Source organism: Manis javanica, chromosome 17 (assembly GCF_040802235.1).
Source record: "Manis javanica isolate MJ-LG chromosome 17, MJ_LKY, whole genome shotgun sequence".
NCBI lineage: Eukaryota > Metazoa > Chordata > Mammalia > Pholidota > Manidae > Manis > Manis javanica.
In genome coordinates this window covers 8,588,962-8,600,839 of record NC_133172.1, presented here as the reverse complement: position 1 = coordinate 8,600,839, position 11,878 = coordinate 8,588,962, and the positions used below count along the sequence as shown (strand labels likewise).

The following is an 11,878-nucleotide window of genomic DNA, read 5'->3' as shown; positions in this document are numbered from 1 at the left end:
CAGTCACATTCCTTCCATCTCTCCTTATGATACCCCACGCCTCCCCGCTTCTGTCTTCCCCCTGGTAGTCCTCCTCCTTTACATTTTCCACGCCAGTTACTCCTCTTTCCAAATCTCCTCCCACTTCTGTCCCCTTCCCCGCCTTCTTCCAGGTGAACTCCAGCTCGGTGAATAACATACTTAACGATGCAAGAGCACGATGTGACCAGAGACCGAAGCCACGGGGCCAGAGATGAGTCCGTTTTAATTGCTGGGGAATTAACTTCGGAACTACCCACCCCCTCCCACCCCCGCCATGCTCCTCCCGCAGGGCTTGTTCCATTAAGTCTGGGCAGGAAGCCGCTTCCCTTCAACAGTTCCTCGCTGTGATGGTGTGGAGGGTGGGAGGACAGCACCAGCGAGTAGCCGGGGAGGGAACGCGGATCCTCAGAGGACGCTGATGCGCTCGGCCAACCCCTGCATGTCGTGGTCCTGCGAAGGGTGGGTCCCACCGAGCTCCCCGTCGGTGGGCAGTCCCCGCCCGGGCAGCGGGTGCTCTGCCACGAACTGCTCCCAGCGCGCGTCGTCACTCTCGTGCGTGATGTACCGCTCGCCCATCTTCCCCTCCAGCTCTCGGAGATCCAGCCACGTCTGGTACTCCTGGGCCGGGCAGCACAGGGGTAAATTTGTGGGCTCCAAGACCCGGAGCCAACAGCGGCCTGAGCTGCGCGCGCACACTGCCCCGCCAGTGCGAGGCAATGCACCCCTGAAAGCGAAGCCACACCCCCCACAACCCGTCCAGCCAATAGACACTTAGCTCCACCCCTTTCTACAGCCCAGCCTAGGTTCAGCCACGTTCTACTTACATCCTTCACTACCTGCGCTGCCAATAAGAGATCTAGTTCCACCACTATGGCCAACCAAGCCAATGGGTCTGCCCCGCCCCTTCGCTCAGCCCCGCCTCCCGCATTACCTGTAACCAGGGGTGGCTGAGAGACTTGTCCACGCTGTAGCGCTTGCGCATCTTCACCTGCAGCAGGTTGTTGATGAGGTCGATGGCTGCACGGGAAGGAGACAAAGAAAGCTTAAACTCTGCGAGGAGAGAGGAGAGTGGCCATTCCTACTCCAACAGGCCACCCTAGATGCCTGACTACCAACAAGACCTTCCTTCTGCACTGGTCCAGGTGCCTCAGAAGCCTCACCTGCACCAATCACTCACCCACCCATTTCCTCATTATTTTACAAATGTTTCCCTCCACGTAGCATATACACTAGTCTCTTCACCAAGTCTCTACCTCAGTTTCCTCATTCCTGTGTCACCGTCGTAAGTTTTGTCATACATAGGTACACACAGGTACATCTGTACTATCCTTTGCTTAATATTTTTCTTTAAGCCAACTCATTTGTCCAATATATACTGGACAATGTAAGAGAAGTGGGCAATGTAAATTGAAAAACAGCATGTATAGCATGCTGCCATCTGTGTAACAAGGGGAAATTAAAGAATTCATGTCCACATATTCACTTGCATAAACATGAGACTCCTCACAGCCACTGCCTTTGGGGAGAATGGTCAAGGAGAGAGTTTTCACTGTAGATCCTTTTACATATTTAAAAATTTGAACCATATGCGAGTATTAACCCAAGTAAAAAATTATGAAAATTTTGCTTTAAATCACTTCTTTTTAAAACTTCACTTTTTAAGATGACATGAATTTATTTAAAATGAAACCTTACATCACTTTGGAAATTCATTGGATTTCATTGGAAATCCAAAAATCACTTGCATGTACACAGAAATAAAATGAAAATTAAACGTTATTAGATGGTAGCTAAAGTCCCTGGTTTCCAGTGCAGCAGCCCAGGGACTGAGGGCTGTTCTTTATGAAAAGGAGGATTAGCAAGTATCAGGCATTCAAGACAAGCCGGCACTCGTCTTGAGGTGCTCTCCTTGATCAGAAGCCTCGGAGGACAAGGCCTCACTGTGTGAACCCCTCTGAGTATTGGCCTTGTCCACACAGGCCCCCTCACATCCACCCAAACTCAAATTGACTCACGCATACTCAATGCATTTTTAGTGAGAGGCCTCTGAGAGGGTCCCCAAGGACAAGCTGAGGACCCCCAGGATCACTCCAGGACTCCACATGCTCATCAGTTAGTGCTTAACTCTCTTGGCCCACCACTGACACCTTTTCCCACACTGAGGAACCTCCATCCTCCATGTCACCCCCTTTTCTGTCCCTGAATGGAACAAGTGGCCCTCAGGCCAATGAAAGGATCCCTGTGGAAGTTCTTTCTGTTCAAGCTCTGCAGCCCCCATCCTGAGGCCACAGGGGCAGCATCTGATTGTCACTGACACCACACTGTACTGCACTGTCATTTGGCCCAAGTGAGGAGATGCAGAACAGTGGGTGGAGCTGGGGATCACGAGTAAACCAGCACTCTGGTTTAGAAAAAAATAGCTCTCCATCACACCCTTTAGGGCCCTTCTCCCCACTCAACAACCTTCTCCCCACATGATCCCTTCTCTCCAACTCACCCTAGTAATTCCTAGAACCTAGGACAGAGTACCAAGCACACAGTAGGCATTCAACATGTACCTGTTGAATAAACTGTTATGACTAAGTGATTGTCTTCTCAATCTCCCTCCCTCTTCCTGAGCAACCCAGCAAGCTCAAGGACGGCCCCTTGAGCAGTATCTTAGCCCTGCCCTTGACTCACCCCCACATCTGACTGCATCCCAAAGTCACTGGGTCGCAGGACTTAACTTCCCCAGGTCTGTCCCCAAGGCAGCAGGCCCAAGTTATGAGGCCCAGTACCACGCACTGCCACAACGCCAAAGCTCCTGGTCACAGAGCTGTCAATGTCCACCATGCTCCTGGCCCCTTCTCCTTGCAACCCTGTGCTTCCCACCCCCACCTTGCTCCCCGGTTCCAGGTGTGACCTTGGTCTCAGGACATATCCTTTCCCTGGACAGCTTCAGGAACCCACTGTGGCCTTACCCCTCCTCTGGCACGCTCCTTACCCCTCCACTGACAGCCCCCTCCATCAGTGGACCTGCCTCGTGGCCCTTGCCCACATCAGCCCCCAACGCCCAGCAAATTAGCCAAGCCCTCATTCCTCAACCCTGCCCCTGGTGCCCCCGCTATTACGGGGCTAACAAATAGGGGTCATAACACCAAAGACTGCAGGCCCTAGCCAATGCCTTGGGAGGAGCTACCCGTTCTCCTGGCCACCCAAGCCCTTTGGCTTCCTCAGGTCTGGTCCCACCCTGCACAGGCCAAGGCTGGCTCAGCCCCTAAGGCACCAAGTGGCTGTCTTACCGCCTTAGGGCGCATAGTTTCCAACTCACATGTGCTAGTCTAGGCCTGAGTCTCTGGCCGCTAGTTCCATACATGCCCCGGAGTCCCCGCCCCAACCCCAAGGTTCCAGGTCTGAGGGAGCCTCACAGTTTAAAGGACCGCCCCCGTGGCCCCGCCCCACCGCTAGGCTCCACCCCTAGCGCGCAAGACTGTTCCAGGGCCCATCCCTCTCGAGGCCCCGCCCTCTAGCCCCGCCCCTCGAATCCGCCCACAGCAAGGCCGCGCACCTCCCGCTGAGATGCGGCTCCAGGGGCAGGCGGGGTACATGAAGGCAGCGTTCTGGATCTGGTCGTTGATGTCCTCGTCCTCGTTGAAGGGGAACGTGCCGCTGAGGCTGACGTACATTATCACGCCCACCGACCACATGTCCAGCGAGCGGTTGTAGCCCTGGTTGAGCAGCACCTCGGGCGCCAGGTAGGCCGGCGTGCCCACCACCGAGCGCCTGAACGACTTCTCACCAATGATGCGCGCGAAGCCGAAGTCGCACAGCTTCACCTGCAGAGGGCGAGAGGTGGAGAGTGAAGTTCACGGGACAATAAAATGCTCAGCATACAGTGAGTGCTTAATAAACGCTACCTGCCCCTATACTTCTGCCATATGGAACAGCTCTCTTAACCACCTTGTGACTTTCCTCTTGCACAGCGGAGATCCTGAAAGTCCCCCCCTACTTTAAAGGGCGGTTGTATGGATTGAATGAGTAAATACATGTAAAGTGTTGGAGCAGTGTCACAGAGAGTGAGCCTGGGGGATCGCAAGGGCAGGACCTAACTTGCCCCAGGCCCAGTCTGGGGGATGTTAATAGCAGCTTCCTCTCAGGCTTCCCTGGGGATTAAATGGGCCCAGGCACGTGATTGTAGAAGCAGACAAGGGTCACAGACAGGCTTTGTAGCCAGCAAGACTTGGGTTCATGGTCCTGCTCTGCTGCTACCAGTCCACAGACAGCACCACCTCTGTGCTACCATCTTGGTTCATGTATTGTTCCTCCCCTGCCCCAAACCTTTCTCTGGCTCATTATTACTGCTCTCCAATAGAGTTTGAAATCCTTGAAGCCCCAAGCCTCTACTGCCTTCAAAAGCAACCACACCTCAACCCCTGACCGAAATATCAGTGTCACAGACATACCACCCTTTCCTAAGATCCTTTCCCTTTTCTACAGACCTTCCAATGGAGTACTATGCAGCCATAAAAAGAAATGAAGTACTGATACATGCTACAACATAAATGAACCTTGAAAGCATCAACTAAATGAATGAAGTCAGTTGCAAAGAACCACGTATTATTGTATATTCCATTTATATGACATGTCCAGAATAGGCCAAACCACAGACAGTAGATTAGTTTTTGGCAATGGGGGTTGGCAGGATTGGAGGTTGATGGCTAAAGGACATGAGGTTTTTTTGGGGGGAAATGAAGACGTTATAATATTGATTATGGTGATTGTTGCACAACTCTGTGAATACACTAAATGCCACTGAGTTGTATACTTTATATTGGTTAATTGCAGATTTTTTATATTTGTTTATATAATATATTTGGTATATTTTAAATATATTTATGTATTTCATATATTTGTTATAATGTAATAAATATATATTATGTGTATAATATATAATTTTATAATTTATTATAACTAAATAAAGCTGTTTAAAAAAATTACAGCTCTTCCCACCACAGGGTTTTTGCACAGGCTGTTGCCACTTCCTGGAATTTGTTCCTCCCAAAAAACTGACTCCTACTCTTTCTTCAGAGTTTTCTGTGACCCTCTAACTGGTCTACACGTTATGTAAGCTTATAGAACCATGCCACAGATATAATTACATTGTTGTGACAATTTGATCAATATTTGTTCTTCTGTGATCTATATGATCCAATATGGTGGCCACTGGCCACACATGGCTACTAAGTACTTGAAATGTGGCAAGTGCAACTGAGGAACTACTTTTCTTTTTCTCCTTTTTTTAAATTAAGGTATCATTGATATACATTCTTATGAAGGTTTCAGAAAAAAAAACGATGTGGTTATTACATTCACCCTTATTATCAATCAAGCATTTCTTTACAACTTTTGAGCATTGCCTCAGGGAAGAAAAGAGGTACATCCATTTCCTTTACCCTGTTTCTTTCCTCCTTCCCCCAGCTAGTATCTTTTCACACGATGTGCGTGTTGGGGGGTATCCCTGACCATGAACACCAGGCAGCACCACAGAGAGGTGTTGAACAAGACAGCAGGCGCCCTGGACCAGTTCTCTGGGGCTGCTTTTTGAGCTTCAAAATGCTGGACCCTACATGAAGGAGAAACAAGCCTCCATCTAATTTAATCCATTGTTATCTTATGAGTCTCTGTGTCCAATACATTATTTTGATTAATATAATCCTCCCCCACCGCCTTTGTTGACTGGACTTCCCAAAATCAGGAGGGGATGCAACTGACCTGAGGAAACGGATCGGCTGATGCCAGCAACACATTTTCTGGTTTCAAGTCACAGTGGACGATGTTCTTAAAGTGAAGGTGTCTCAAAGCCACGAGGATCTGAGGCGAGGAGATGAGGCCAGTAAGAGAGGGAGATTTCCCGCCCGATTCTGCCTGCAGCAGCCTGCCCTCCAAACTGCATGTGTGCCCCTCCCTGTGCCCCTCAAGATGGACACTGGAGCACCAAAGAATCTCTGAACCCCAGAACCATTATGCCCGAAACAGGAGTTGGATAATTCTAGAAAGGCTCAACTGGAGAAGGGGATTTGAAAAAATCTTGAGCTCCTCTGCCATGTGACAAGCTCCTGATAAAAAAGAACTACTAATAAAGCAGCAGCTTTCAAGGAGGCACTATTATATGATTCAATTTCTAAAAAAATATTTTTCATGCATTAAAAAACAGTAATACAAAACATTCAACATCGACTTGTGTCATGTATCAAGTCTAATACTGTCAAGAGGAAGGGGGATTCTAGAGCTAGCTCACCCTGGTGGAAATCCTGGCTCTGAACTTGCTAGCTTATGGCCGTGGGCAAATCACTTTTCCTCTCTGGGTCTCAGTTTTCTCATCTGTATAATGGAATAATAACTGTACCCATCCTTTTAGGTTGCTGTGAGGTTTAAATGAGTTGATGCCTCTAAAGGGCTTAGGACAGTGTCTGGCACAGAGCAAGCACTACATGCCAGATATTATTGTTGTTTTTACTGGTTATTATTTTTATAATGGCCTGTTGGTGAACAGATTTCTGTGTGTGGTCAAATAAAGCTTCTCCTGCTGTATTTGTTAATTTCAGGGTATTTTATGATGGCAAGGTAAGCTAGTTTTAAAAAATAAAAATCGATGCCATTTATCTGTGGGAACTCTGATTTTTCTTGATTCTGTATAACCCAAACAAAATACCAAAACACTAGAAGTACAGAGTGATGTAAGCATGATGTTGTAATCCCTATTTTAGAATTCAAATATTTGTCCTCATTGTTTTTGCTGGATGACTTTCGAGCACAGAAATGTTATTTGAAAGCCACCACCAAAGGCCAACCTCTACATTCTACAGACAGGGAGAGTGAGGTCCATCTTCTCCAGATTCCCCATTTGTTTATCTCCCCCACTCCCCTGGGGCCACTCAGTTATGTGTGGTGTGGTGAACAAAGAGGGCAGATTGGAGGCTAGATAGATCCAGGTTCAAATCTTCGCCAGACTACCACCTAACTGTGTGACCTTGGGCAAGACACAGGCACCTCCCTCCACCTCAGTTTCCTCATCTGTAAGATGGGCTTAGAGTAATACCTACCTCAAAGGGTGTTTGTGAGGCCTAAACAAATTCAGGAGGTAAAGGGCTTAGCACAGGACTTGGGGTGGGGCAGGCAAGAGCCAGAAAGCAGAAATCTGCAGAGAGAGAGAAAGAAAGAGAGAACAGCACAGGCAAAGAGGGGATGAGATGGAAGACCAGGAAGAGAAACCACCTTCGTTGCTGAAGGAAGGCAGTTCCCTCTTCCCACCTGAAGTCTGAATGAACCTGCCTCAGTGGGTTTCTCTCCCCACCCCATAAAGCAGCCTGACAAATGCACATAGCTTGGGAGAGTGAGGGTGCTGAGTCTGGACGAAAAAAAAACACTGCACAAGGGACCTTTTCAGCCTACAGAGAACAAGTTCCAGAATCATGTTGGAGACCAGCTGGATGGGAAGCCCTGTCTAGTTAGGCTGTGAAACCCAAAAGTCACAAAAGGGAATGTTTAATATCACAAAAGTTAAACTGTGTGGCAAATAAAATCCAGGAATGAAATGAAGAAGAAAACAAATACTGGAATCAGAGAATTGAATAACACAAATGACAAGGGTCCAAAGTCCCTCATATTTAAATTTTTTAAAAGGCCATCATATATAAAGAGCTCTTACAATTCAATAAGAATCATCTAATTGAAAAATGGGCAAAGGGGCAAATGGTACATAAAGCACAGGCCAATAATAAACATATGAAAATATGCTCAACCTCACCCATGATTTTTATCACCCATGATTTTTAAACTGCCAAATGAAGCCACAGAGTATTATTTTTTCCACCTATAAGACTCCTGTATCTATTATTTTTTTTATTATTTATTTATTACTTTATCTATAAGATTATTTTATCCAGAGTTAGTAAGGAGTGAGAAAATAGATACCCTTAAACTTTGTTGGTGATCGCAAAGATTGAAAGGGATTTTAGAGAAAACTGGACAACACATTAAAAAAATTCGAAAGCACATTCCCTGTTATTCCCTGTTACCTGAAATTCCTTCTATTGAAATTCTCTTACAAGAGCCCAATGATGGGATAGCTTCTCAAGATGGCAGCGTGAGTAGGGTGGCAGAAATCTCCTCCCAAAACCATATATATTTTGAAAATACAGCAAATACAACTCTTCCTAAAAAAGTGACCGGAAGATACAGTACACGAGCCAGGCTACACCTGTGAGAGCCCAACATTTCACAGAAAAGGGTATGATACAAAGCCGTGACCTGGCAGGACCCAAGCACTCCCCCAACCCCAGCTCACTGGTGGAAGGAAGGAAATCAGAGTGGGGAGTGAATGGAAGCGCAGGACTGCTAAGTAACCAGCCCTGGTGGTCTGCCCTGGGAGCACAGACACACATGGCATGGTGCACTGGATACTGGAGGGGTAGAAAAGCAAGGCCCAAGACTGAGACTGCGAACACATTCCCACAGCCGGCTGCCCTGGAACAAAGGAAAAGCAGGCGCTTTAAAAGTCTTAAAGGGACAAGGGTTTTAACAGGTGGACAAAATCATCCTGGCATACTCAGCCCAGCAGCCTGGGAGCTTTAAGGAACTACAGGACCCCTAACCCCCTGGATGGCAACACAGCTCCAAAGCCCCTCAGGACAATAAGCAGCCTGCCATTCCTTCCCCACTGCCAGACTTATTAAGAAAAAAAGAGAATCTACACACATAAACAGAATCAGAAATGAGAAAGGAAAAATCATGACGGACCCCACAGAAATACAAAGAATTATTAGAGAGTACTATGAAAACCTATATGCTAACAAACTGGATAACCTAGAAGAAATGGACAACTTTCTAGAAAAATACACCCTTCCAAGACTGACCCAGGAAGAAACAGAAAATCTAAACAGACCAATTACTAGCAATGAAATTGAATCAGTAATCAAAAAACTACCCAAGAACAAAATCCCCGGGTCATATAGATTCACTGCTGCATTTGATCAGACATTTAGAGAAGACATAATACCCATTCTCCTTAAAGTTTTCCAAAAAATAGAAGAGAAGGGAATACTTCCAAACTCATTCTATGAAGCCAGCATCACTCTAATACCAAAACCAGGCAAAAACACCACAAAAAAAGAAAACTACAGACCAACATCCCTGATTAACATAGATGCAAAAATACTCAACAAAATATTAGCAAACCAAATTCAAAAATACATCAAGAGAATCATACACCATGATCATGCGGGATTCATCCCAGGGATGCAAGGATGGTACAATATTCGAAAATCCATCAACATCATCCACCACATCAACAAAAAAGAGGATAAAAACCACATGATCATCTCCATAGATGCTGAAAGAGCATTCGACAAAATTCAACATCCATTCATGATAAAAACTCTCAACAAAATGGGGACAAGTACCTCAACATAATAAAGGCCATACATGACAAACCCACAGCCAACATCCTACTTAACAGTGAGAAGCTGAAAGCTTTTCTTCTAAGATTGGGAACAAGACAAGGATAAGGATGCCTACTCTCTCCGCTTTTATTCAACATAGTACTGGAGGTCCTAGCCATAGCAATCAGACAACAGAAAGAAATAAAAGGCATCCAGATTGGTAAGGAAGAAGTCAAACTGTCACTGTTTGCAGGTGACATGATATTGCACATAAAACACCCTAAAGAATCCACTCTGAAACTACTAGAACTAATATCTGAATTCAGCAAAGTTGCAGGATACAAAATTAATACACAGAAATCTGTTGCATTCCTATACACTAATGATGAACTAGCAGAGTGAGAAATCAGGAAAACAATTCCATTCACAATTGGATCAAAAAGAATAAAATACCTAGGAATAAACCTAACCAAGGAAGTGAAAGACCTATACCCTGAAAACTACAAGACACTCCTTAGACAAATTAAAGAGGACACTAATAAATGGAAATTCATCCCATGCTCTTGGGAAGCAAGAAGTAATATTGTCAAAATGGCCATCCTGCCTAAAGCAATCTACAGATTCAATGCAATCCCTATCAAAATACTGACAGCATTCTTCAACGAACTGGAGCAAACAGTTCTAAAATTCACATGGAACCACAAAAGACCCTGAATAGCCAAAGCAATCCTGAGAAGGAAGAATAAAGCAGGGGGGATCTCATGCTCCAACTTCAAGCCCTACTACAAAGCCACAGTTATCAAGACAATTTGGCACTGGCACAAGAACAGACCCACAGACCAGTGGAACAGAATAGAGTCCAGATATTAACCCAAGCATATATGGTCAATTAATATACGATAAAGGAGCCATGGATATACAATGGGGAAATGACAGCCTCTTCAAACAGCTGGTATTGGCAAACTTGACAGCTACATGTAAGAGAATAAAACTGGATTATTGTCTAACCTCATACACAAAAGTAAACTCAAAAGATCAAAGACCTGAACGTAAGTCATGAAACCATAAAACTCTTAGAAAAAAACATAGGCAAAACTCTCTTGAATATAAACATGAGCAACTTCTTCATGAACATATCTCCACGGGCAAGGGAAACAAAAGCAAAATTGAACAAGTGGGACTATATCAAACTAAAAACCTTCTGTACAGCAAAGGATACCATCAGTAGAACAAAAAGGCATCCTACAGTATGGAAGAATATATTCATAAATGCCATATCCGAAAAGGGGTTGACATCCAAAATATACAAAGAGCTCACTTATCTCAACAAACAAAAAGCAAATAATCCAATTAAAAAATGAGCAGATGATCTGAACAGACACTTCTCCAAAGAAGAAATTCAGATGGCCAACAGGCACATGAAAAGATGCTTCACATGACTAATCATAGGGAAACGCAAATTAAAACCACAATGAGATATCACCTCACACCAGTTAGGATGGCCAACATCCAAAAGACAGACAACAACAAATGCTGGCAAGGATGTGGAGAAAGGAGAACACTCCTACACTGCTGGTGGGAATGTAAATTAGTTCAACCACTGTGGAAAGCAGTATGGAGGTTCCTCAAAAGATTCAACATAGAAATACCATTTGACCCAGGAATTCCACTCTTAGGAATTTACCCTAAGAATGCAGGAGCCCAGTGTCAAAAAGACAGATGCACCCATATGTTTATTGCAGCACTATTTACAATAGCCAAGAAATGGAAGCAACCTAAGTGTCCATCAGTAGATGAATGGATAAAGATGTGGTACATATACACAATGGAATATTATTCAGCCACAAGAAGAAAACAAATCCTACCATTTGCAACAACATGGATGGAGCTAGAGGGTATTATGCTCAGTGAAATAAGCCAGGCAGAGAAAGACAAGTATCAAATGATTTCACTCATCTGTGAAGTATAAGAACAAAGAAAAAACTAAAGGAAAAAAATAGCAGCAGACTCACAGAACCCAAGAATGGACTAACAGTTACCAAAGGGAAAGGGACTGGGGAGGATGGGAGGGATGGGAGGGATAAGGGGAAAAAGAGGCATTACAATTAACACACATAATGAAGGGGGGGGCACGGGGAAGGCAGGATAGCACAGAGAAGACAAGTAGTGACTCTATAGCATCTTACTACGCTGATGGACAGTGACTGTAAGGGTTATGTTGGGGGGACTTGATGATGGGGGCAGTCTAGTAACCACAATGTTGCTCATGTAAGTGTATATTAATGATACCAAAAAAAAAAAAAAAAGAGCCCAACGATGTTTGTAGATGGATGTTCACAAGATGTTGTTTGTAATAGTGGGATCGTGAAAACAACTTACATGATGTTTTTGGAGAATTTGGGGATATCCATTATAGGATATGATTCAGAAAAAGAGGC

General features: G+C 45.2%; 1 protein-coding gene across 3 annotated transcripts in view; it reads right to left on the bottom strand.

Annotated features, from left to right (window-relative positions):
• Positions 1–261: 261 nt before the first annotated feature.
• PRKD2 (protein kinase D2) overlaps positions 262–11,878 on the bottom strand; it is a 29,998-nt gene continuing 18,381 nt past the window's right edge. For all 3 annotated transcript variants that reach the window (XM_017674673.3, XM_017674675.3, XM_017674674.3), the window contains exons 16-19: positions 5,773–5,871; positions 3,569–3,836; positions 953–1,038; positions 262–639 (exon numbers count right to left, since the gene is read on the bottom strand). In XM_017674673.3, the coding sequence (XP_017530162.2) occupies positions 427–639; positions 953–1,038; positions 3,569–3,836; positions 5,773–5,871 (666 nt within the window). In that variant the 3' untranslated portion in view covers positions 262–426. The remainder of the gene's footprint in view (positions 640–952; positions 1,039–3,568; positions 3,837–5,772; positions 5,872–11,878) is intronic.